Genomic DNA, 25,584 nt, shown 5'->3' on the forward strand with positions numbered 1-25,584 from the left:
CAAAAGATCCAAACTTTATTAGATGCACGAAGGAACATGTGTGTAAAAAGAGTGAACGTGCTCAAACCTCTAAATTGTAATTTTCAACAGATAATTATATGATTATGATTAAAAAAAGTTAATTTATTTCAGATTCGGTGCCATGACATATTATTCTGTGTTCAGCTTGCGGGGTGGGGAAGAAGTGATTCTTTTATTTGTATGATGGCTTACGCATAACTTGGAATATAAATTTAATAAAGTCGGCAGCTAGTTGGCCGCTGAGGATGGAAGGAGGAATTTACCAGAGATGCAAATTTTAATTTCAGGATACACGTTTATATATTCACAACATAAAAATTCCTACGCTACGTCAAAGTTACTGTCCTACGTTAACTACTCTATACTTAATTAAAAGCACGATCATCTTATTAAATGCTAATCATGGCAAATCAAATCAACTCCCTCTCGCTAAACTCCAAATCTCTCGGCCTCTCTGCTTTCTAATTTTAAATATTTAATTCACCCATTATTTAATGTTTCTGCCATTTCAGAACGATGCACCTGTGATGTGTCTACTCAACTATCAACGTACTTATTAATCCTCACGAATCACATCATCTTCTTCATATACAATTAATTTATTACTACAAAATATCTAAATATAATTTACCTTGACCGTATCCATTTTTCTAATGAACAATATCGCTTTACAGTTTACACTGTGCTTCGTGTCAGATATTCTTTTTAACTTGAAAGGAACTATTTCTATCATGTTTGCATTACAAGTCAGTTTTGTGAGGTATATTCTGATTTTTGAACAGAAGATTGATTTCAGGATATAGACTTCAACTTCAGTTCACCAGTCCCACTTGAGCTAGAAAGAGACGAGGCTTGTGATGTTGAAGTTTTTGTTGACGTATTAGCCTGCAGTTTTTAAATTTGAAGGAGAATGGCAATACCAACGAGAAGAAACGGCCGGGATTTCTTTTAATTTCCGTGATTTTCTAATGATTTTGGGGGACGCTGCTTTCGTAGCTTGGCATATTCAAGATCGAAACTAGTTTATATGTTTGTTCGCTACGTGTTGGTGGTGGCGGAATAAAGAAATGTGGCGCTGCCAAATCAGAAAATTTACATGGAACAACTAAGTTGAATATTCGAGAACATGAAGCAATATAAATAACATATCCTCATCCCTTGAAGTACCATGAACCATTAATCAGAAAAACGCCATTTCCGTTCTTCTGTCTCATTCTTGAACAGTCCAGTGCGAGGATGAGGCCATTTCAGGAGTCTGTGTTGTTAAAGATCCAAGCTTGATGAGTTTCTTCACATGAAAACCAGATAAAATCTCGGTGGGTTTTGCCTAGTTCATTGAAACCACACTGCAGAACAGATCACAGAAAATGGAAGGTGGTGACATGAGAGTGGCCAGTGCACGTATAGGCAGCTCAAGCATCTGGAGAAGCAATCCCGCAGATGTATTTTCTGGGTCTTCACGCAGGGATGATGATGAAGAAGACCTTAAATGGGCTGCAATTGAGAAGCTTCCAACGTATCTGCGCATGACAAGGGGCATTCTCGCTGAATCCGAAGGTCAACCTCAAGAGATTGATATAAACAAACTCGGCCCATTGCAGAGGAAGAAGCTGGTGGAGAGACTAGTCAAGATTGCTGAGGAAGATAATGAAAGGTTCTTGCTGAAGCTCAGAGACCGCATTGACCGGTAAGTGATATGTTTCTTCTCAGGTCTTCTATACTCTTGGTATCATGTCTGCCTATATGACTTCTTATTCCGGAAAGTGCAGAGTTGGGCTTGATTTTCCTACAATTGAGGTTCATTTCGATCATCTGAACGTGGAAGCAGAAGCTCATGTAGGAAGCAGAGCGTTGCCCACAATCTTCAACTTCTGTGTTAACATGTTAGAGGTAATCACACATCACAATGTTCTTAAAAGTTCTCTATAAAAAGGCAGATTATGCTTACCAGTTACCATGTGAACATTTGCTGTGTTTTTCCAAAGGGTTTCTTCAACTCTTTGCATCTTCTTCCCAGTAGAAAGAAGTCATTCACAATTCTTCATGATGTTAGTGGGATCATCAAGCCTAGAAGGTAAGAGGGTAGCCTCTGAAATTTCCATACATGATTCGTCAGAAACTTGGTAATTTTCAAAATAACCTGGTCTGGTTTCTGTAGAATGACATTGCTCTTGGGGCCTCCAAGCTCTGGAAAGACCACATTACTTCTTGCACTGGCTGGAAGACTGGCTAAAGATCTCAAAGTAAGACAAATAGAAACTGAAAATTTCCCTGCTTGTTTCAGAATCCACTTCACCCTCACAATCCAATTTTTGTTGCTGTGAACACAGTTTTCTGGGCGAGTTACGTACAACGGGTATGGCATGGATGAGTTCGTACCTCAGAGAACATCAGCGTACATAAGTCAACATGATCTCCATATAGGAGAAATGACAGTGAGAGAAACATTGGCTTTCTCAGCAAGGTGTCAAGGGATAGGAAGTCGTTATGGTAAGTGAGAAACCTCATTGTCAACCTTGTCTGAACATCGACTGATGATGTTTTTTGAACATTGATTGAATTGTTTTGTTCTTGAGGGACTTGCAGAGATGCTGGCGGAATTATCAAGAAGAGAGAAGGCAGCGAATATTAAGCCAGATCCTGATCTTGATATTTATATGAAGGTGACAACCTTAAAGTAGATTTCTCTTTCTTCCCCCCGCCTCCCCCCCTGCAAATTCAGTCCCCAAGAATATCTGATTTGTGTATGCATCTGAACTCAATTAATTTTCAGGCGGCAGCACTAGAAGGCCAAGAAACCAATGTGGTTACAGATTATATTATGAAGGTACCAGATGAAATTAAATTCAAATTTGTGAGATGATTGTAACTTTCCTTGGGCACAAACTTAGTTCTTCCTGTTTTCAACATGCGGAAGATTTTGGGGCTAGAACTATGCGCTGATACGCTAGTAGGAGATGACATGATTCGGGGAATTTCAGGTGGGCAAAAAAAGAGAGTCACAACAGGTAAGGCACAAATTCCACTTGTCTTGTTAAACCATTTAGCAATCTGATTCATTGAGATTGATGATGAGTAAATCACAGGTGAGATGCTGGTTGGACCGGCAAGAGCACTTTTTATGGATGAGATATCAACTGGTTTGGATAGTTCGACCACATTCCAAATGGTGAATTCTCTGAGACAATCAATCCACATCTTGAATGGAACCGCCGTCGTCTCTCTTCTTCAGCCAGCACCAGAAACCTATGAACAATTTGATGATATAATTCTCCTCTCTGATGGACACATCGTCTATCAAGGTCCACGGGAAAATGTGCTCGAGTTCTTTGCATGCATGGGCTTCAAATGCCCGGAGAGGAAAGGAGTAGCAGACTTTTTACAAGAAGTAATTCCCAGTTTCACTCAATTGTTCTCTTCTTGTTCATCTTAAAGACATCGTATCAAACTCCTGTCCGTTCATGTTTGTGATAGGTGACTTCAAGGAAAGATCAAGAACAGTACTGGGCAAATAAAGATGAGCCATATGCCTTTGTCACCGTTAAAGAATTTGTTGATGCATTTCAGTCGTTTCACATTGGTCGAAAGCTTGGTGACGAACTTGCTACTCCGTTTGACAAGTCCAAGGGCCACCCTGCTGCTTTAAGCAAGAAGAAGTACGGCGTTAGCAAGAAGGAACTACTAAAAGCCTGCATATCCAGAGAATTTTTGCTCATGAAGAGGAATTCCTTTGTCTATATTTTCAAAACACAGCAAGTAAGTCCTGTAGTTGAAACTTAAGAATTAGTCAATAGTGTTATTTCAACTTGATCAATGATTGATTCGTATGTTTCAGCTGATTGTGATGGCTCTCATAACAATGACACTATTTCTACGAACTACGATGCATCGGGACACAATAGCAGATGGCGGCATCTACATGGGAGCTCTGTTCTTCGTACTCATTATGATTATGTTTAATGGATTTTCGGAGCTATCCATGACCATTGCAAAACTCCCTGTCTTCTATAAGCAAAGAGACCTTCTGTTCTATCCATCTTGGGCATACGCATTGCCTACATGGATCCTTAAGATTCCTATCACCTTAGTAGAAGTTGCCGTTTGGGTGGTGTTGACTTATTATGTTATAGGCTTTGATCCAAACATCGAAAGGTGAGTAAAATGTAACAATTGAAATGCCTAAGCCTTCTGATATTGCACCTAGATTTCTGCTCAAAGAATTATCATTGCAGGTTCTTCAAACAGTTCTTTTTGCTCCTGTGTATCAACCAAATGGCATCTGGGCTTTTTCGATTCATGGGAGCAGTTGGGAGGAACTTAATCGTCGCAAACACTTTTGGGTCATTCTCTTTGCTTGCGATTATGGTGATGGGTGGATTTATCCTTGCAAGAGGTGAACTGATACTGCAATTTAATCTCAAAGAGGCATGCTTAATCGTTCTCATTTTCTCCCCTTCTCTCAAAATATGACAAAGATGCGTTTATTTCCTTCAGATGACGTGAAGAAGTGGTGGTTATGGGGTTACTGGTTCTCACCCATGATGTATGGTCAGAATGCTCTAGCTGTGAATGAATTCCTCGGAAACAGCTGGGCACATGTAAGCAACAAAATCTGACTCAATGACGTAAACGAAAGAATAAGAGGTTATGGTCAACGTCTGATGATAGATGAATACTGTCTTTTTTTTTGGCTGTTATAGGTTCCTCCTAATTCAACAGAGCCATTAGGAGTACAGGTGCTCAAGTCACGTGGACTCTTCCCTCAAGCATACTGGTATTGGATTGGAGTAGGAGCTTCCATTGGTTACATGTTCCTATTCAATTTCCTTTTCGCTTTGGCCTTGCACTATCTTGACCGTAAGGATCCTCTACAAATACATTTTAATAGTTAATACTGATTCAATGAGCTAATGGTTGAATCAATTTTCTGCAGCATTTGAAAAACCTCAAGCAGTAATATCAAAAGAGGACTTGACTGAGAAAAATGCTAGCAGAAACGGACAGGTCATTGAACTGTCATCAACACAACAAAGGTCATCTGGTAGGGTCACAAAGTTCAATATTCACCAACTTCTCCATTTTATTTATTATTTTCATTATGTTTAAGATGATACATATGATCACAAAATGCAGAAAAAGGGAATGAAAGTCGAAGAAGTATGTCATCCAGAACGCTATCTGCAAGAGTAGGTAATGTTAGCGAAGCAGATCACAAGAGGAAACGTGGGATGGTTCTTCCTTTTACTCCTCTTTGTATGACTTTTGACGAAATTAGATATGCCGTGGACATGCCAGAGGTACCACATTTTACTTCAAAAAGACCCTTTTACGATAAAGAGTACAACTGCATTAAAAAAAAAAAAAACTGCCATGCATGTTTTTGCAGGAGATGAAAGCACAAGGCATTACTGAGGATAGACTTGAAATATTGAAGGGTGTTACTGGAGCATTTAGGCCAGGAGTTCTTACAGCACTCATGGGCATAAGTGGAGCTGGAAAAACAACTTTAATGGATGTGTTGGCAGGACGAAAAACAACTGGACATATTGAGGGGTCTATTTCCATTTCAGGTTACCCCAAAAAGCAGGAGACTTTTGCTCGCATATCAGGATATTGCGAGCAAAATGATATTCACTCTCCTCATGTCACAGTTTATGAGTCTTTGGTTTACTCCGCATGGCTTCGCTTACCCCCTGAGGTTGATGCTGCCACCAAAATGGTAATTAAAAGCCTCTTTGGTTTTCCAAGGGTTTCTTTCTCTTTCGAAATTAAACTCAATTCTTAGAAATCCTATTGATTGATTGCAGATGTTTGTTGAAGAAGTAATGGAATTGGTGGAGTTAAAGTCACTGAGAGAAGCACTTGTTGGATTACCTGGAGTAAATGGTCTGTCTACAGAACAACGCAAGAGACTAACAATTGCAGTTGAACTTGTAGCCAACCCATCTATTATATTCATGGATGAACCGACCTCTGGCCTTGATGCTCGAGCGGCAGCTATAGTAATGAGGACAGTCAGAAGTACTGTAGACACAGGACGAACTGTAGTTTGTACAATCCACCAACCTAGCATAGATATATTTGATGCTTTTGACGAGGTAAAGGTCTCTTCTTTTTTGCCTCCCTTTCTTCCCCAATTCTTACCAAAAAAAATTCTAGTATTAATTCATGTTGTTGCGTCAATATAGCTACTTCTGTTGAAAAGGGGAGGCGAGGAAATTTACGCAGGACCTCTAGGCCAGCATTGTTCTCATCTTATCAATTACCTTGAGGTCAGTACTCAGTACCAACTTAAACGAATAATAAACATGCAAACTTGTGGAAGTCACAGTCAGTTTAACGATACTGTAAGGTGTGCCTGATTTGATGTAGGGAATTAACGGGGTTCCCAAAATAAAGAATGGCTATAATCCTGCCACGTGGATGTTGGAGATCACCTCAGATGCACAAGAAACTTCACTTCAAGTAAACTTCGCTGAAGTATACAAGAACTCTGACCTGTATAGGTACGTACTTATCAAATTTAAGAGCAAAACGCATATCGTCATACAGTATGAGAACTTTTGTGGTTGACTAACACAACTACTTGCATTCAGGAGAAACAAGGACATGATCAGAGAACTAAGCATAGCTCCACCAGGTTCTTCTGACTTGTACTTCCCAACAAAGTACTCACAATCATTCTTTAGTCAGTGTAAGGCTTGCCTTTGGAAACAACATCTGTCATATTGGCGAAATCCGCCATATACTGCAGTGAGAATTTTCTTCACAACAGTCATTGCTTTACTTTTCGGAACCATATTCTGGGACATTGGCTCCAAAAGGTACTTACTACAATACCTGACAATCTAGTACAACCACATTTGCCATTCACTATAGTTATCACTTTAACTTTTCAACTAATTCAGGCAAAAGCAACAAGATCTTTTCAATGCAATGGGATCAATGTACGCTGCAATTCTGTTTATTGGGGTGCAGAATGCTTCATCAGTACAACCAGTGGTGGCCATTGAGAGGACAGTGTTTTACAGAGAGAAAGCAGCAGGAATGTACTCTGCTTTGCCATATGCATTTGGACAAGTTGCCATCGAGATCCCATACATTTTCATACAAGCTGCCATATATGGGGTCATAGTATACGCCATGATTGGATTTGAATGGACTGTCGCCAAGTTCTTCTGGTACCTCTTCTTCATGTTCTTCACCTTCCTATACTTCACCTTCTATGGAATGATGGCTGTGGCCATGACACCCGATCACAACATTGCTGCTATACTTTCCTTTGGCTTCTACTTAATGTGGAACCTTTTCTCAGGGTTCGTCATTCCCCGAACTGTAAGTACCTTCATTGCTGCCCCTTTTGCTTCGTTTTAACAGAGACCATGTGACTTACAAAGGTTAAATTTTGTGGTGAAACAGAGGATTCCGGTATGGTGGAGATGGTACTACTGGATTTGTCCAGTTTCTTGGACCCTGTATGGATTGTTTGCCTCACAGTTTGGAGATGTGAAGGACAAAATGGAATCTGGAGAGACAGTGGAAGAGTTTTTGAGGAATTATTTTGGGTACAGGCATGATTTTCTAGGCATAGTTGCCATAGTGGTTGCCGGCATTTCAGTGTTGTTTGGACTTATCTTTGCCTTCTCAATCAAGGCATTTAATTTCCAAAAGAGATAGAGATTCGTAGCTCGTGAAACTTAATGATTCTGTACACATACACATACATTAAAAAAAAAATACAAAAAAGTAGTGAACTTTGGTTGTAATTTCTGGAAATGGTCTCCTTCAACAACTGTCTTTCCAAAAGCTTCTGCGTTGCTGTCAACTACGGTGGTAGGATGATTACACAAGGTTTGAAAAGCGAGGCATTGGATGGCAAAAGGAGAGAAAAAGAAAGAAAGCTTTAAGAAAATGCAGAGGCATCCTATGAAAGTAATGGAAACGTGGAACACACGTCGGCGAGGTTGTCGTTTGTCCCTCCACATTTTCTTCTTTGTATGGTACACCTACCATTTGCCATGTTTTCTAATGATTACTGGATCCCCGCTCCTCCTATTTATTTTTATAAAAAGGTCCACCATGTATCTACTGAGGATCCCACCAATGAATTAAAAATACATATTTAATTTTCATTTTTTTAATATTTGTTTTCTTATATCATTTTCATACTGTCGTATGTGATGCTTTTATTGATTTTGTAGTATCAAAACGATTCAACAAGTGATGCTGACACTCCACAACCTACTTAAAATTTTCAACTCATTTGAAAAAGGGGTAAGGCTGAAGCGCAGCCCTAGGAGTCAATTCGGGAGCTGGGAAGAGATATTAATCATTTATATTTTCATCTCTATCTATCCAACTAAAATTGAATGGCCAAGAAGGAAAAACTGCGTATTTGTCGAAATATATGTTAATTGAATTATTGAATTGGAAAAAAAAATTACAAACAGTACACGTAACTCAACAGGTCATGCTGACGTATTTAAAGGTCATTTCCAGCATAATTTACTTATAAGTCTCATTAATTTCGTCTTCGAATTTAATAATTTTCTCATTAAACACTCAATCAGTTCACAATCAGCCACCAACTCTTTTTTTTTTTTTTTTTTTGGCTATGACTTCAACCACCAAACCAACAGACCCCTATATCAAACTCATCCGATTAAAATGATAGTGTCGTGTTAGCCCGCGGTGGGTATCATGGGGCTAAAATATGTGTAATTCGTTTGCTGTGCTGACTTGACTTTGTTGAATACAGTTTCTATTAAAAAAGAAAAAGGAAGAGGAATATGTGTAATTGAATTGTAGTACATTTTGTTGCCGGCCATCCTTTGTTCAACTATTATTAGTCCAATTTGGTATTTTGTAATGGGCATTACAATTATAATTATAAATATCTTAACAGCTATGACTCAACAATCTCTATTCTTGTTATTTATTTTAAAAACTAAAAAAAAATATTTCTTTTTTCAGCAGTCATTCAGAAAGAGATGTCCCATTTTTATGCCGTTTAACATTAGTGGATTCCCCACTAAGTTTTTGACAGAACATGCTCGACATGCTAAAGGTTCTTCATGCACATGTCTGAATCTCGCTCCACAAGGAAATAAGAATAGCTGTGTATCTGTCTGTGATTGAAGACACCAAGCATGGTTATTGTTTGATGCAGGAGAAGGCCAGAAGCTATTCCACCTCCTTTTGACATGAAAACGAGTAGAAACATTATCCCCTGAAACTTTTGGATCGTTGAAATCTTTAGTTCGAGTTTGAACCAAATCAATGGAGAAGAACGAAGTGTCCAGAGTTAATAGTTTACGTGAAATAACTAGAGCTGAGAGCCTACGCACCAATGGTTCTAAAGTCTGGAGGAGTAATAGCATGGAACTGTTCTCAACCTCTGCTCGTGAAGATGATGAAGAAGCTCTTAAGTGGGCAGCAATAGAGAGACTTCCTACGTACCTGCGCATAAGGAGAAGCATACTCACTAATGATGAAGGTAACGCTAAAGAAATCGATATCAAGAAGCTGGGATTAACGGAGAGAAAGATTCTGTTGGATAGACTCTTGAAATTAGCGGAAGAAGATAATGAACAGTTTTTGTTGAAACTTAAGAAGCGCATGGACCGGTGAGTGTAGTGATTTGCCGGTTTTATTCTTGTGTCTTAAAGTCATAGTCAAAGATGAGTTTAAATTTCACATGGTGTTTGTTCATTTGCTCAGAGTTGGACTTGAGATTCCAACAATTGAAGTTCGATTTGAGCATATAAATGTGGAGGCAGACGTCTACGTTGGAAGCAGAGCGTTGCCCACAATGTTCAACTTCTTTGTGAATGTCTTAGAGGTATTTCAGTACGATCCATACTATGTTTCTGACTTGTTGATGTTTTTTGTCTGAGTACAAACTCAATGCCCTATTTCTTTATCAAGGAATTCCTAAATTATCTCCACATCATTCCGAGTCCAAAGAAACCACTGCGTATTCTTCAGAATGTTAGCGGAATCATCAAGCCTCAAAGGTGAGTTCAAGTTCCATTTCTTCTTTTTGTAAACGAAAGAGCAGGCATTCATTGCACACCCTCCATTCAGATTATTCCTTCTTTACTGGGTATGATATTTTTGCAGAATGACATTGCTTTTAGGGCCCCCCGGCTCTGGAAAGACTACTTTGCTATTGGCCCTGGCTGGAAAACTCAGTAAGGATTTAAAAGTAAGGAAACCAACTTTAGCTGTCATAATTAAAAGGGCTGCCTGTTAAGGAATTGTTCAGTTGAACATCTAATTTGATTAGTGATGAAACCTCAGTATTCTGGGAGAGTGACATATAACGGTCACGGGCTGGAGGAGTTTGTACCACAGAGGACATCAGCTTATATCAGCCAAGATGATATCCATATTGGAGAAATGACTGTGAGAGAAACACTTTCTTTCTCTGCCAGATGTCAAGGGGTTGGACAGAACTATGGTTAGTTGAATCACTTGGAACATGACAAACGTTGAACTAGATTAAAACAGACCTAAACAGCTCTTAATCATAGTTTTCTTAATCACAACCCTACAGAGATGCTAGCAGAGCTCCTTAGAAGAGAGAAGGAAGCAAAGATCAAACCTGACCCTGATATCGATGCCTACATGAAGGTGAGAAAAAGATTTTTTGAGAGAGAGAGAGAGATTTCGTGCTGATTTCCTTCATATTTGGTGCCTCTAAACTCTGCAGGCGGCAGCATTAGAAGGGCAGGAAACAAGTGTGGTCACTGATTACATTCTGAAGGTACTCATCAAGTCCACAAGTCATAGCAGATAAAGGAAAGTTCTGAAAATAAAGGTTTTTATGTTTTGCCCTCTAAAATAATGCAGATTTTGGGACTTGAATTATGTGCTGATATTATGGTAGGAGATGGAATGATAAGAGGTATCTCAGGTGGACAGAAAAAGCGAGTTACAACAGGTAGATCGATGACTATTTTAAAATCTGAATTAGGGTTTTTCCACCAGGTTGATTCATGAAAAAAATTGTGGTGAATGATGCTTAGGGGAGATGCTGGTAGGACCTGTAAGAGTGTTATTCATGGATGAGATATCAACTGGTTTGGACAGCTCAACAACTTTTCAAATTATCAACTCAATCCGGCAATCAATCCACATTCTCAATGGAACCGCACTTGTTTCTCTCCTACAGCCAGCACCAGAGACTTATGAGCTATTTGACGATATAATACTTCTCACGGATGGGCAAATTGTGTACCATGGTCCCAGAGAGAAAGTACTTGACTTCTTTGAATCTATGGGTTTCAAATGTCCTGAAAGAAAAGGAGTTGCTGATTTCTTACAAGAAGTATGACTGTGAATCGCATAGTCTTCCTTCTTGACATTTACAACCTTTACACTTCTTGTTTTTCTTTTTTATTTTTTTAATAATTTAAAGCGTTTCATTATTGTGGGGTGAACCAGGTGACATCAAGGAAAGATCAGTGGCAGTACTGGGCACGTAAAGATGAACCTTACAGTTTCGTTACTGTCAAGGATTTTGTTGAAGCCTTCCAGTCATTTCACGTAGGCCATGCACTTGGAGAAGAACTAGCCAATCCTTTTGACAAGACCAAATGCCACCCGGCTTCCTTGAGCACAAAAAAATATGGTGTTGGCAAGAAGGAGCTGTTGAGAGCTTGTCTTAGCAGAGAATTTTTGCTCATGAAGAGAAATTCATTTGTCTACATATTCAAACTGACCTTAGTGAGTAAAACTAGAGCATTAATTACATCCTTACAATCCAATTAATTGAAACCTATAAAATAATTTAAACCTATAAACGCTATCATGCCCAGGACCCAAACATGTTAAGGGAAAAAGTACTTATATATGTGCTCTTCCTTCATTTCAGCTTAGCTACCTAGCGATCACGACATCAACGTTGTTTCTTCGAACTAAGATGCGTAAACAAACTGTTGCGGATGGAGGCACTTATATGGGTGCTCTGTTCTTCGCAATCATTGTAGCTATGTTCAATGGAATATCAGAGCTAAACATGACGATCATGAAACTTCCCGTCTTCTACAAGCAAAGAAACCTTCATTTCTATCCTTCGTGGGCCTACTCTCTACCACCATGGATCCTCAAAATACCATTCAGCCTGGTAGAAGTTGCCATTTGGGAAGCAATCAGTTATTATGTCATCGGCTTTGATCCAAATATTATAAGGTAAGAAGAAGATTTAAAAATATATATATATCCGAAACTGAATTTTTTATCATTGGTTTCTGAATCTAAAGAGAACTTTCACTGCCAGGTTTTTGAAACAGTTCCTGCTACTCTTGTGCCTTAACCAGATGGCATCTGCACTATTTCGATTGATAGCGGCATTAGGAAGGGATATAGTAGTTGCAAACACTGCTGGGTCGTTCGCTTTACTTGTCATCATGGTTTTGGGAGGATTTGTGATTTCACGAGGTAATACAATGGCAATGCAACTATAAAAAAATTTTATGACACCACGATTCATAAACCTATTCCTTTTGCATCAGAGGATGTGCACAAATGGTTCCTGTGGGGCTACTGGTCCTCGCCACTCATGTACGCGCAGAATGCTATTGCCGTCAATGAATTTCTCGGGCATAGTTGGAGAAAGGTTTTTTCTTTTTCCTGTTTAATTTTAATATACGTATACGTCTGTGTTTGTGTTTTTCCGTAGGTATATGTATACATGTACGCAAGTAGATATTTATAATACATGAATTCTTGGAAGAGGCATTAAGGATATAATTTGGTGAATGTATTTCTGTCGCAGGTTATAGATGATAGGAATGAAACATTGGGAGTTATGGTGCTGAAAGCTCGAGGTTTTTTCCCACAAGCTTACTGGTATTGGATTGGAACAGGAGCTTTGATTGGTTATGCCTTCCTATTCAACTTCCTCTACACGTTGGCTTTGCAATATCTCAGCCGTAAGTATCATCTTCAAGTTCTTTTGGAATGTGAACTTTGACTTTTATTCTAACAATTGCTTGTGTTGCTAATATAGCATTCAGAAAGGCTCAAGCAGGGCTATCCCAAGACAAATTGATGGAGAGAAATTCTTCCGGATATTCAGAACTAATTGAACAATCATCAAAAGGAAAGAGCTCTACTGGTGAGTCCTTGAGCTTTAGGTTAGGGCCTCTGTTTGTAGCCTGAAGTCTGATATGTGAAAGTCATAACGTGATGACTCATTAAATTCAGAACCAAATATTGAAGAAGCAAGCCGATCGAGAAGGTCATTTTCTAGTAGCATTAATGATAAAAGAGCTAGTAGAAGTGGAAAGCGGGGTATGGTTCTCCCCTTTCAACCTCTATCCCTCACTTTTGATGAGATCAGATATTCTGTGGACATGCCCCAGGTACCTTACTTACTTTCCGTCAATATTGTAACCCTGTTATTTACTGTATCTGAAGGCTTTTTTTTTTTTGGTGTGTTTTATTTCACGCTTTTTCCCAGCTTCATTTTTCCTTTAACTGCACTACACCTACTACTGGCAAGCTGAAGGCTTCCTTTTTCATGATCCTAATCATTAAAATATTCCTGACTTCGAAACAAAGATTAAATTAGAGTAAAAAATCAAGAAATTATAAACTCTCCAATCTTTTGACTCTAGTTATTCTGATCACAGGAAATGAAGAATCAAGGAGTTTTTGAGACTCGTCTTGAACTCCTGAAAGGTGTTAGTGGAGCTTTTCGGCCTGGAGTATTAACAGCTTTGATGGGTGTAAGTGGTGCTGGGAAGACTACTCTAATGGATGTTCTAGCCGGAAGAAAAACTGGTGGATATATTGAAGGAAACATCACAATATCTGGGTACCCAAAAAGACAAGAAACATTTGCTAGAATATCAGGATATTGTGAACAATTTGATATTCACTCACCTTATGTCACCGTGTATGAATCTTTACTATATTCTGCGTGGCTTCGATTAGCCCCTGATGTTGATTCTTCAACTAGAAAGGTAATTTGGGTGATTTAATGGTTTGAAGTGCAGTGTAAATATTCTCAAATTAGGTTCTAAATCAAAAGCGTTGAAATCTCATACCTATAACTCCTCCTTTTGAGATGCAGATGTTCATTGAGGAAGTTATGGAGCTTGTGGAGCTTACTTCATTAAGAGAAGCACTTGTTGGGTTGCCAGGCGAGACTGGACTTTCGACTGAACAGCGCAAGAGGCTTACAATTGCAGTTGAACTTGTAGCCAACCCTTCAATAATATTCATGGATGAGCCAACCTCTGGACTTGATGCCAGAGCGGCTGCAATTGTGATGAGAACTGTGAGGAACACTGTGGACACAGGACGTACAGTAGTTTGCACCATCCACCAACCAAGTATTGATATATTCGATGCCTTTGACGAGGTGAAAAATCCTTATCATTAACAAACAATTATGTTTTGGATACTCTATTACAAAACAATTTATATCTCCGTCTAACTTTTCAGCTACTACTTTTAAAAGTGGGAGGAGAGCAGATATATGCTGGTCCGTTAGGTCGCCATTGTTCCCAACTAATCCAATACTTTGAGGTGAGTCTTCTACAAGTAACATTAAACATATTAACTGCTAAAGGTTATTCAAGGCTATTATTATACTTTAGCATATTTATTTTAGTTTATGATTTCTGAAGGCCATTCACGGAATACCCACGATCAAAGATGGTTATAATCCTGCAACCTGGATGTTGGAGGTTACGTCAGCAGGAACAGAGGCAAATCTTCGGGTCAACTTCACAAATGTGTACAGAAACTCAGAACTGTACCGGTTAAACTCTCACCTGACACTATAATGATGTCTTAAATAATTTGAATATGTTACTAATACTTTCAAGTGCAGGAGAAACAAACAATTGATCCAAGAGCTTAGTAGACCTCGCCAAGATTCAAAAGACTTGTACTTTGCTAATAAGTATGCACAACCTTTTTCCCCGCAATTTATGGCTTGCCTGTGGAAACAGCATTTATCATATTGGCGAAACACATCATATACAGCAGTGAGACTCATGTTTACAACAATCATTGCTGTATTGTTTGGGATAATTTTCTGGGGCATTGGCTTGCAAAGGTATGTGAAAATGCAATAGAAGTACTAAAGCGCGAAAATAAAATGCAAAACTTGCAATCGAATACTTCAAACTAAATGAAAAATTACAGGAGAAAAGATCAAGACCTTTTCAATGCAATGGGGTCAATGTATGCTGCAGTTACCTTCATTGGAGTACAGAATGCTGCTTCAGTGCAACCTCTAATAGCTGTTGAGAGAACAGTCTTCTACAGAGAAAGAGCGGCTGGAATGTACTCCGCTTTGCCTTATGCTCTTGCACAGGTAAATTACTGTCTTCACCACTCACCAAGTAATAAATCTGAAACACGCAGCCATTTTGAGTTCAGCAATCATAATCCAAGGTAGATTTGCCACAGAAACTGCATTAATGACTTAACTATAGTTTCCTTCTTTTCTAACTTGACTAATACGTGCATGATGTGTGGTGACTGGTGAACCCAAATTCAGCTTTTCGCTTTTGCAGGTTATCATCGAGCTTCCCCACATCTTGATTCAGACTATGATATATGGGGTTATAGTATATGCCATGATGGGATTTGAGTGGAAAACATCCAAGTTCTTGTGGAACCTCTTCTTCATGTACTTCACCTTCTTATACTTTACATTCTATGGCATGATGACCATGGCCATCACTCCCAACCCCCACGTTGCGGGCGTACTGGCAAGCGCCTTCTATGCAATATGGAACCTATTCTCAGGCTTCGTCATTCCCCTATCAGTAAGTTCCCCTCGTATTCTATGCATTTCACAGAATGAGACTAACTTCTAAATGTTGTGTTGTTGTGTGGAACAGAGAATCCCCATATGGTGGAAGTGGTACTATTGGATTTGCCCAGTTGCGTGGACCTTATATGGATTGATTACTTCCCAATACGGAGATGAAAAGGATAAACTAGAGAGCGGCCAAACAGTAGAAGAATTTGTGAGGAGTTACTTCGGGTTTAAACATGAATTCTTGGGAGTCGTTGCAGTTGTGGTGGCTGGTTTCTCAGTCTTCTTCGCACTCACTTTCGTCTTCGGCATCAAAGCATTGAACTTCCAAAGAAGGTGATAAAAATAGTCAAACTATGGTTCACATTTGTCCCTCGAAGCTGATATGGTCCAAAACGCCAATCAATGCCCGTGAAGGTAGTCATTTCGCATCGGAAATCCCTCCCTTATTCAAGTCTAAATCGCTATTGAGCATGGAAGATTTAATTTAACGGCGTTTGCACTTCCGCGAGTGGATAAGATCCTGATCTCAACATCTGAAAGGAATCATTTGATTTTTAATTCATCGCTAAAGTGCATGTTCGACAGAAGCTTGAATTGACAAATAGAATCATCCAAAATTCCTGAGCTTTAGTATCCATATTTTCAGTTTCAAAAGAAACAGAATCATTTATCTGACGCAGTAATCGGCTTTGGAAAGACTGAAAGATTCCGTTTTAAAAAGAAAATTGACGATGGATCATTGTTACTGCCTCCGTCTTTAATATCTTTAATATTTTTCATTTTTTATTTTAGTTTTAAATATAAAACTCTAATTTATTTTATTTTTTATATTTAATTATTTTTTTAAAAAAATTTGTAATAATAGTAGTTCTAGTCACTACATTTGATTAGTAAGGATATTTTAGAAAAGATAACACCTATTTATTATAAATAACTAACTTAACTAATTTTTTTAATTATACTAAAAACTGGAGGTAGTATTTTGTAGTGATCATCAATATAAAAATTAGCTAGGGAAGTTAAATTTAGGGGGTGTTTGGATAGAAACCAGACCATGGTTTCAAAAGTGATTTTACGATATACATTGCAAATATAAAATTTTGGTGAAATATCTGAAATGCCTTCAGTCAAATTATGATTTGGTTTACTGAAGTTATCATTTGCTAAAATGAACTTGTCATTTTCCATTGTCAGTTGGCACACCCTCAACCAAATTGTAATTTGGTTTATTGAAGTTATCATTCGCTAAAGTGAATTTGTCATTTCTCATAGTCAACTTGTCATTTGGCTAGGGGACATTTCAAACATTTCACCAAGATTTTATATCTGCAATATGAGACAGGACCTTTATTTGCTATTTTTCAAATTAAGAATCCCAAATCGTAATTTCACATATTTGGGGTTTTTATTTAAAATTTTCACATATTTTTATTAATTATAAAAAAAATTTAACCAAAAGATATTCTCATGCATGATTAAATAATATAGTTTAGGAAGGCTAGCTGTAATTATGGTAAATAACCAACTTAATTAATTTTCTTAATATAAAGACTAAAGTTAATATTCTATAAATTAATTATTTAATTTTTATATTAAGGAATAGAGTTAATATTCTATAAGAATGTATTTTAATTCTTTCAACAAATTTGTTTCGAGATATTATTCATGATCGGTAAAAATATGTCCCCTGTGCCTTACCAAAATATTTAATTACTACTCCTCCAGTTTTTAATATAGGACCTAATTCTTAAGTTGGTTTTGATCCTAAATATAAGACTCATTTCTTATATTTTTTAATTTTCTCTAAATTACTCCTATGGATACTCCCCCAACCATAATCAAGTAGAATAGGAAGAGAGGGTATTAAGAAAGATGATTATGGTGTTTTAGGAAAAATGTGTCACTTTTCGCATAATTAACTAATTTACCTAACTTCTTTAATCTAATCAAATTAGTTAAATGGGTCTTATATTAAGGACCGGAGGAGTATTGTTTTTGCAAAAATGTTCAATTATTGTACAAAATGATAAAACAGTTTTTATATAATTACTAAATGAATATTTTAAATAATTTTTAAGTATCTGAAAAATATTTAAAATTACATGTTACCTTCTAAATAACATGATATATATTAAAAATATATAAAAATTTTGAAATGACAAAAGTCATTTACGTTTGACGGTAATTTTAATTACAGAAAATTTGAAAACTTATTCAAAATAGTTCAGGGAATTTTACATATTTTAGCTTAGATAAGAATAACTTTCCCGATACAATATTTTAGCTTTCTCAAAAAGACTCGATGAAGTCCTCTCTGTTTTTAATTTCTAAATGAAGCAAACATTGCATCCATTGTTTTTCAACCCCAACGTTAAACGGCTACTATAAATAATTATAAGCGCCAGTCAAAGCGGACAACAAATCCCATAACGAAAGCACATACATGCATTGCCCATATTCAAATCAGTAAGGAATCATAGCACTAGGGATTTTGTTGGCACATGTTATTCTCGACAGGCCTTTGGAGACGAGGCAAAAAAAAAAAAGTACCCAATGCCAAAAATTTCACTGTCAAACACCAAAATAACAAGACTAAATAAATGTGGACTGGATGCCGCCTATGTTACAGTTAAGGTTCTCTCGGTCTAATCCTACAGATGAATCTTATGAGGTACAAAGGAAATCCAAGGAAGAAGAAAGGACTTGCACCAAATCAGTTACCAAAACTATCCAGGAGGCTTTGCAACTCTCTCAAGCCTTCAGCAGAGAAGCTCCTCTGCACTCTGGAGCGCGGTGCCACCAAGTTAGCTGGAGGCTGCTGCTGAAAGCAAACCACAACCACTGCTAGATTGTCCCCACTCTTTCTCTTCAAAGCCTCATCAACCAAATCCTTACTACACCTGGCTGGATCATTATGCTCCTGAAGCCTTCGCCTGGCAAAATCCACAGCATTTTGGCTCCTGAAAACATCCCAAATCCCATCACAGCCCATGATGAGAAATTCATCCTCTTCAGTCAGATTTGTGGTCATTAGTTCAGGCTCTGCACTGAGAGGTCCGCCATCACTGACTTTCATTCCTTTTATGTGCCAATCACCCAGAGCGCGTGCCACATTGAGCTGTCCGTTGAGATACCCATCATACACATAACCCCCCGATGCCTTGATGCGCTTCAACTCTTTGCTATGTGTCGGTTTGTGATCCCTTGACATTTCAATAGCTTTTCCACGGCGACACAGCACTGCTCGACAATCTCCCGCATTTGCCACCAACAGCAACCTGCAATCAGAAACTACAATCAACATGCGACATATCAAAGGCATGAGGCTGGCGATGAGTCATACTGTCACTTCATTTTTATTTGGGGAAGTGTAGAAAATTTACAATACCCAACCAATTGAGTGGTAGATCAAAATGTCCCTGAACCCCCACATTAGTCGAGAGTCCAAAGGAATTTAGACTCGTGATAAAGAGAATACTAGTAAATTTGTTTGAGATATTTAATACTTCAAACAACGAAGACTAAACCCATAAAAAGATTAGAAGTTCAGTCATTCAGCCTTCATAATAAAATTGTCTGATTCCGTATGAGGGACTAATATGGTTGCATTTACAAAATAACTTCCAAGCTGGACTTGCCTTTTCTTTCTTAAAATCAAGCTTCACAAACATCAAGAGAAGGTGAAATAGATTGCAATTGCTTTTCCAGAAGCCATATGGTTTGACCCAATTTACTTTTAAAAGAAAAACACTTAGAATCTGTGCATCATGCTACTCATCTCATGTCCAATCAGATAACTAGCTCAAAGGAAACGAAATAAAATATTGTTAGCAATGTTTCAAAAACGATAATGAACATCAAAACCTTAACCTTCCAATGACAAGAGCAGCCAGAGCAGTGGTGCCAGAGGCAAGGTCAGCATCAAGAGAGCAGGCCTCAGCAAAGGCATTGTCTGTCTGCAAAAATGCTGACGCAACAATCCTTTCAATATCACTTGGAAAGCTTTCATCCTCACCAATGAACTTCGGCAAATGATGACAAGCAAAGTCAGCAGCATGCTTGCCACCATGTCCATCGAATACCTGATCAACCCATATAGAATATTTGATTATTTTTTGCTAACAAATGCCAGGACAAACGTGACTTTTAATACTTGTCAAAAGTTAAATTGTAGAGACCAGCGATAGTGTGTATAAATGTGTAGTCATAAACTGTTCCATATGAAAAGCAAATAATAACCCTGGTGAAGACGACTTAAACTACAATTTCCCAAGAAATTCCGAAAGTAACTCAGAATGAGTGGGATACGAGTAGAAAAGAAACTAACAGGGATATTAGGATGACAGGAAAAACATGCAAGTCAAATTATTAAGCTACAAAGATTGGAATGTGACACACAGGAAAAAACATTGCAATTCATAAAAACCACAGGCAATATAATCACTGCCATGAGCTAGTTATTTAATGTGCCAATAATAGAAAAATACCCCATAAAATGCACTGGGTCCATCTATGCGGTTATTGGGTCCATAATTCGGCAAAAAGTTGTCCACGCACAAATACACGTCTTCCATGCTTGAACGGAACCCAATATCACCACATCCTCCAGAACGAAGGTTTGGTAGGAACTCAGACTTGCAATCTTCAATAACAGGTTCTGGCTCAGCAGATACTTCAGACACCTTTGTCTTCATCTGCTCAATTTCCCATAAAATTTCAGGAACAACAAAGGACACGCATCCAATTATTGGAAAAGTGAAAGAGAGACGGCCACCAGAAATAATGTTAGTAGTATCACTCATTTTATCAATGATATTGTTAAGAAGCCCAGGCAACAAAGTAAATTTTCAGTTGGCCACCAAAATTCCCGTCCCACTCAACAAATGTTAAGCAAGCAATTAGATCCCGAAACCATTGAGGGAGGGGGGATGAGATTACGCTCAGCTTTATTTTACTTCTTCCGCATTACGCTATTCTCTATCCCACCATCATTCTTTACAGATTCCATTAAATTTATTTTAGTCCAACACTTCGAAATTCGAATCAAATGATGAGCTGAGAAATAATTAGAGAAGACCAACTTATTCCCCCCCCCCCCCCCAAAAAAAACACGCTACTACATCATCAACACCATTGGCACAGTAAACGTGGGTAGGACCCATTTCTCAGGAGCAATGAAGACAAGTTTGTTGCTGAAACTTACAAGAGAAGGATGCCGAACAAGGGACCTCCTACTTGGTGCCGCCCCACGGTCGGTATTGGGGCATTGTCGGTATTCAGCAGCGAACGGATTCGGAGGACGACTCTCGCCGGAACTCCTGAGTTCACTACTTTTATGCTGTTCATTCTCCTCCATTGTTGTCAACCATAAGATCCCCGCACCACAAACCACCAAATCTCACCTTTCAATGCTAGGAACAGAGATTCCAACAATTCATCGATCCAATGACTGACTTTCTAGGTTGACTCAGTTGCGAATCGAACGCAGGTATGCCCACTTAAAGGCGAACTACGGAGCAGTTGCACAGCCAAAAACCGACGTGCAAAAAGCGAAAATTTAGGGTTTTTTATATGAAAATGGGGTAGCGGGATAAGAAGCCGAAACTATATGTTGGCAGCGGAGATTTCCGGGAGAGAAGTGGCCCAACAAAGTTGCTTTCAGAATGCGGCGAGGTAGCAAGAATCAGGGCTTGGATACGACAGGCGAAGAAATCGTTGCGACTGGGCGGTGAGCTACCACCGAGAGGTGGAAAGAATATAGGCGATTCGCAAGGAGAGTCGGTAGGGTTACACGTGACGGAAAATTCATAACGACGTCGTGGTCAGTGCAACGGAACACCTTTCGCCAGCTCTTTTCTGCTATAAAAGCTAAGGTTAGATATTGCAACACGTTGGCCAAAAGAACACAACAAAAAATGTTGCAGTACTAAAAAAAACTTGCCTTATATTTTCAGATATCATTATTATATTATATCAAGTAAAGAAACAGTACAAATAAAGTCAAAACTCATCCTCACGTGTTCTATTCTTTTTAGTTATCCTCACATGTTTTATTTTATTTTGTTAACTACTACTTATTCTAAATATAAGAGCTAATTAGAATCTTAAATATAAGATTTCAGTCAATTTCATCTCCTCAATTTATAATGCGTCTTAAAAATATCCTATTAATTGTGAAGTATCTTCACCTCAATATAATTTCAATGTATATAATTAAATATGAGTAATTGAGAAAAATCAACACACATGTATGATTTGTTACAAATAATTAGCTTAATAATTATTCAAATTAGTTATCTAATTTTTACATTAAATAACTTTTATCTTTTTATTAAGGACATACAGTGGCACTCCAATCAAGACCTGAAACTTTGTCAACACACCTTGCCCGATTTTCGTCCCATCAGATTTTAATAATTGAGTGTTGATGTGTTTTATGTTACTTTCCCTTGGATTCACCGGCCAGTTTTGTGATGTTTCCTGTCTAATTATGTTTTCTAATCGTACTTATAAATTAATTTTATATTTGTTCCGTATGTCAGTTATTGGATTCAGTGATTTTGGAATTCATTTTGCGAACTTCGGAAAAGGTTTGTCATACATATTGATTTCTTTCTTTCTTTTTTTTGGCCGGCATGTTGATTTCTCATATTGGTTCAACTTATCATCTGATTAATGTTATTTAAGGGAAAGATTATTAAATGAGCTGGATCAGGCTGTGAGGTTCAAATCACACTTACTCAGGAAATTTATGAGCTTGCAATTAATTCACAAAAGCAGCCCGATTCATTACCAGCTGGGAAGGTTGGTTAAGTTTTCCATTTGTGGCGGTGAGTGGGTGTCGACGAGGGACAGTACGCTCCACGAATCCTGGAGTAAACAGTGCCAGTTAATTACATAACCTCGCGACGAAAAGGTGAAGGACAACTTATCTTTTTTTTTTTGGGGGGTACAAAAAGGACAACTAATCTAAGTTGCCACTAGGCTTTACTATTCCACTCATGACGGGCCCGTTTATTTTTTATTGAATACTACTCCTGTAATTGAACCCAAAAAAAAGCCCAATAGGACACGTCCCATACGTCATAACGATGAGTAGAGGCACAACACACATGGACATAATTTAATGTAATTTATTCTAATGATATTACTAGCTTCTGGTTTAAAGAAAACTAGTTGGCTAATTTGAATAGATTAAAAAAAATAGTTAAGTTAGTTGTTTGTAATAAATAGACATTGTCTTTTCTAAAATTTTATTACTAATCAAATGTATTGGTTAGAACTATTATTACTATAAGGACTGTCTTGAAAAAATATATATAAATACGAGAGACAATATAAATTAAAGTCTTGTATTTAGGACTAAAATAAAAGTCAAAGAAACTCTTATACCAAGAAGAGCGGAGTAGTATATCATAATTAATAAAATAAAATAAAAAAACCAATCAAATCGATCCGCAGTCCGAATTTTCTTCGTCCTCCCTGAAGAAAAGGAGGAAAAGAAGAAGAAGAAGAAGTAGAGATATTTTGTGGTGGAAATATGGAACTTTTCTGGTGGCGTTTGGACGGAGGCGGTAGATGGAGACTGGATTCGCGACCTGTTCTAATAATGTGAATTAATGTTTAAAGGGTACACGTCTCATTGCCCTAATTGCTGCATAGACGGCAAGCAAACTTCAATCCTCCCTAACTTCTACATATATTTCTCTCTCCCTTTTTGCTTATTCCATTTTCTTCCCCTGTCACTTTATTGCATTTTACATTACACAACCTGAATTAAGAATCTTTCTTTGAGTCTTGCATCATGAGAACCACTTGCTGCCTTAATCTCCCTCCTCCTCCAACTTCAAACCCATCTCTCAACACTTGTATCCCCGTTAAGCCACCCCCTCAGCTTCCTCTGTATGTCTTCCCTTTTTTTTCCTCCTTCTCTTTGCAATTCCTACTTGTCTTTTATTTATGTTTCTTAACGACTACGTCTTGGAAATGAAGGGTCAAAGATGAAGGGAGCTGGAGAAGCCAATGCATTATGATGAAAATGGCTTGCACTCTCATCGGACTTCAACTCGGAAATTCGGTGACTGCCCCTGAAACGGAGTTTGCCCTTGCTCTGCATCTGCCAGTTCCCGCCGCCGCCGCCGCCAAGTGGAGCGAGAAGAGGGCCTGCCCCTCCTGGCGTCACAACTCCTGGGAAACCGTCGTGCCGGAGAATCTCCCAAGGCCTGCCGCTCGCCGGAGGTATGAGTCTGTCCGATCCACCAGCTCCAAGATTGCTCCGCCCCTTTCTGCCTCCGCTCAGATCAAGACCGGATGCTTCTCCCTGTAACAATCAACGCGCTATGTAAATGCAGAGGTCATGTTCACTTGTACATACCATATCATCAATCAAAAATATTCTTACCATTATGGATACAGACTTCATGATCAAATAAGATATTATTCTTATTCAAATTTCCCAATCTCTTCTTCTTCTTCTTCTTTTTTTAATAATAAAATCCCGACATTTTCGGGGTAAAATGATCGCACGCACCACTGCAGTACTGAATTGGAATTACGTTAGTTGGTGATGGTAGTAGTACATTGTAGTACAAACTGATATTTTAGACGCCGCGTTTTATGATCACACAGCTCTTTCTAACTGTCTTATGGGCTCTGTGGTTATGATTGGAGAGAGGACTGCGGCCCCAATATATTTCAAATGGGCTTACTGAAGACAGGCCCAATTACCCGTCGCCTCCCAGATTAAACTAATGAAGCCCAAAATTTAAGCGCAGGAGTCCTACTCTCCAACCGAACAGTACGCTGGATTTGGGTCGCATATTTTTGGGTGTGATATTATTATAACATTTAAGTGGCTGATTTAAATATGTTTAATAGATGTTAGCAAGTAATTTGTAAATATTTTCGAGACAAAAAATATGCTTCGTCAGCCTCAGAGAGTAATTTTTTTCGTGCGGTACGTATGGCAGTGGGTGGATAATTTCCACCAAAGTTTGCTCCATACACAGTAATTGAAAGCTAAATTTCTGGTCACTTACCTAAGAATGGGAGACAAGAGGCTGTAATATTGTTTCTAATATGAACCTTGAACTCCAACATGTTCCTCTAAATCATTCATTTAGGAAAGGAAATCCTATGATGCTGTACAAAAGCGGTTTATTAATGTTGTGGCTGTTGTTAGTGGGAGATGCAGTTAGCGTTGAAAAAAATCATGAGAAGGTGGCACAGGTGACTGTTATAAATTGCAGGGGGGAGGCAGAGTGTTAGTTGGAGGGGCGTCCCTAGTGTAGCCTTGCAGGTAGGGACGTGGCTTGTTTATAGAGATTAACCAGCAGCAGGCAATCATCTTTTCTTTTCATTTAGGTTTCCCAGGGACAACAACTGGTAGAGAATTAGACATGAATCTAGGAATAGCTCCCAGCTTTCGCTGGTTTCTTCTTGTGGTGGAGAGGAAGTTTGAAGCAGAGATTATGAGTGGAACAATGGATGTTGGGGTTGAAGCTTGAAGCCATAATGCCAGACACACACAGAAACTAAATCTTAGTACGTATGCATGTATGAAGCGAGATTGGCAAAAATGTGGTACGCTCCTTAACCGTAGAAACACTGGGCTTTGCTACTCAATTGAAGATCTTGTGCCAGCAGGCGAGCCAGCCCTACTGCCCCATGGATTCCACCCAAGCAGCACCCCAACACCAAGCGCCACTACCGAATATCTAAGCCGTGATTCTATTATCTCTCATTTTTAATATAAAACTAGTTGATTAATTTTA

General features: G+C 38.4%; 4 protein-coding genes across 6 annotated transcripts; 3 read left to right on the forward strand and 1 right to left on the reverse strand.

Annotated features, from left to right (window-relative positions):
- The first annotated feature begins 804 nt into the window (after positions 1-804).
- LOC114735690 (pleiotropic drug resistance protein 1-like) lies at positions 805-7,748 on the forward strand. 2 transcript variants are annotated; one of them, XM_028923404.1, is made up of 23 exons: positions 805-1,708; positions 1,791-1,911; positions 2,007-2,095; positions 2,180-2,264; positions 2,352-2,511; positions 2,608-2,684; positions 2,795-2,848; positions 2,939-3,029; positions 3,108-3,409; positions 3,496-3,777; positions 3,857-4,173; positions 4,254-4,414; positions 4,516-4,619; positions 4,722-4,878; positions 4,955-5,062; positions 5,155-5,318; positions 5,408-5,740; positions 5,829-6,119; positions 6,210-6,293; positions 6,394-6,527; positions 6,618-6,845; positions 6,930-7,356; positions 7,441-7,748. In XM_028923404.1, the coding sequence occupies exons 1-23, from the start codon at positions 1,389-1,391 to the stop codon at positions 7,696-7,698; spliced, it is 4,347 nt and encodes a 1,448-aa protein (XP_028779237.1). In that variant the 5' UTR covers positions 805-1,388; the 3' UTR covers positions 7,699-7,748. The 2 variants fall into 2 exon arrangements, with proteins under 2 accessions (XP_028779237.1, XP_028779238.1); XM_028923405.1 differs by having other exon boundaries at positions 1,647-1,708; positions 1,786-1,911.
- Positions 7,749-9,300: 1,552 nt separating this feature from the next.
- LOC114735689 (pleiotropic drug resistance protein 1) lies at positions 9,301-16,561 on the forward strand. The gene is made up of 24 exons (XM_028923403.1): positions 9,301-9,647; positions 9,742-9,862; positions 9,949-10,037; positions 10,144-10,228; positions 10,324-10,483; positions 10,580-10,656; positions 10,736-10,789; positions 10,876-10,966; positions 11,052-11,353; positions 11,470-11,751; positions 11,900-12,216; positions 12,305-12,465; positions 12,540-12,643; positions 12,803-12,959; positions 13,037-13,144; positions 13,234-13,391; positions 13,662-13,994; positions 14,105-14,395; positions 14,479-14,562; positions 14,664-14,797; positions 14,870-15,097; positions 15,187-15,358; positions 15,561-15,815; positions 15,891-16,561. Exons 1-24 carry the CDS (start codon positions 9,301-9,303, stop codon positions 16,146-16,148), a joined length of 4,368 nt encoding a protein of 1,455 aa, XP_028779236.1. The 3' UTR covers positions 16,149-16,561.
- Positions 16,562-18,238: 1,677 nt separating this feature from the next.
- LOC114735743 (probable protein phosphatase 2C 22) lies at positions 18,239-21,617 on the reverse strand. The gene is made up of 4 exons (XM_028923485.1): positions 21,015-21,617; positions 20,299-20,505; positions 19,682-19,893; positions 18,239-19,089 (listed from the first exon to the last, which is right to left on the reverse strand). Exons 1-4 carry the CDS (start codon positions 21,165-21,167, stop codon positions 18,525-18,527), a joined length of 1,137 nt encoding a protein of 378 aa, XP_028779318.1. The 5' UTR covers positions 21,168-21,617; the 3' UTR covers positions 18,239-18,524.
- Positions 21,618-23,231: 1,614 nt separating this feature from the next.
- LOC114735699 (uncharacterized) lies at positions 23,232-24,997 on the forward strand. 2 transcript variants are annotated; one of them, XM_028923414.1, is made up of 3 exons: positions 23,232-23,713; positions 23,804-24,049; positions 24,784-24,997. In XM_028923414.1, exons 1-3 carry the CDS (start codon positions 23,616-23,618, stop codon positions 24,824-24,826), a joined length of 387 nt encoding a protein of 128 aa, XP_028779247.1. In that variant the 5' UTR covers positions 23,232-23,615; the 3' UTR covers positions 24,827-24,997. The 2 variants fall into 2 exon arrangements, with proteins under 2 accessions (XP_028779247.1, XP_028779246.1); XM_028923413.1 differs by lacking the exon at positions 24,784-24,997 and having other exon boundaries at positions 23,243-23,713; positions 23,804-24,256.
- Positions 24,998-25,584: the final 587 nt, after the last annotated feature.

This window comes from Neltuma alba, unplaced genomic scaffold (genome assembly GCF_004799145.2).
Source record: "Neltuma alba isolate B1F8T4 unplaced genomic scaffold, ASM479914v2 tig00013249_pilon, whole genome shotgun sequence".
In the NCBI taxonomy this organism is placed as follows: Eukaryota; Viridiplantae; Streptophyta; class Magnoliopsida; order Fabales; family Fabaceae; genus Neltuma; species Neltuma alba.

Coding starts and splice junctions, on each gene's coding strand:
- LOC114735690 (XM_028923404.1), top strand. CDS start 1,389: ATGGAAGGTGGTGACATGAGAGTGGCCAGTGCACGTATAGGCAGCTCA. Junction 5,741..5,828: donor TTGATGCTGCCACCAAAATG/GTAATTAAAAGC, acceptor GATTGATTGCAG/ATGTTTGTTGAAGAAGTAAT. Junction 6,846..6,929: donor TGGGACATTGGCTCCAAAAG/GTACTTACTACA, acceptor CAACTAATTCAG/GCAAAAGCAACAAGATCTTT.
- LOC114735689 (XM_028923403.1), top strand. CDS start 9,301: ATGGAGAAGAACGAAGTGTCCAGAGTTAATAGTTTACGTGAAATAACT. Junction 10,657..10,735: donor ATATCGATGCCTACATGAAG/GTGAGAAAAAGA, acceptor TAAACTCTGCAG/GCGGCAGCATTAGAAGGGCA. Junction 13,392..13,661: donor ATTCTGTGGACATGCCCCAG/GTACCTTACTTA, acceptor TTCTGATCACAG/GAAATGAAGAATCAAGGAGT.
- LOC114735743 (XM_028923485.1), bottom strand. CDS start 21,167: ATGGAGGAGAATGAACAGCATAAAAGTAGTGAACTCAGGAGTTCCGGC. Junction 20,506..21,014: donor TTGTTCGGCATCCTTCTCTT/GTAAGTTTCAGC, acceptor GAAATTGAGCAG/ATGAAGACAAAGGTGTCTGA. Junction 19,894..20,298: donor GACCCAGTGCATTTTATGGG/GTATTTTTCTAT, acceptor TGGGTTGATCAG/GTATTCGATGGACATGGTGG.
- LOC114735699 (XM_028923413.1), top strand. CDS start 23,616: ATGAGAACCACTTGCTGCCTTAATCTCCCTCCTCCTCCAACTTCAAAC. Junction 23,714..23,803: donor CCACCCCCTCAGCTTCCTCT/GTATGTCTTCCC, acceptor TTGGAAATGAAG/GGTCAAAGATGAAGGGAGCT.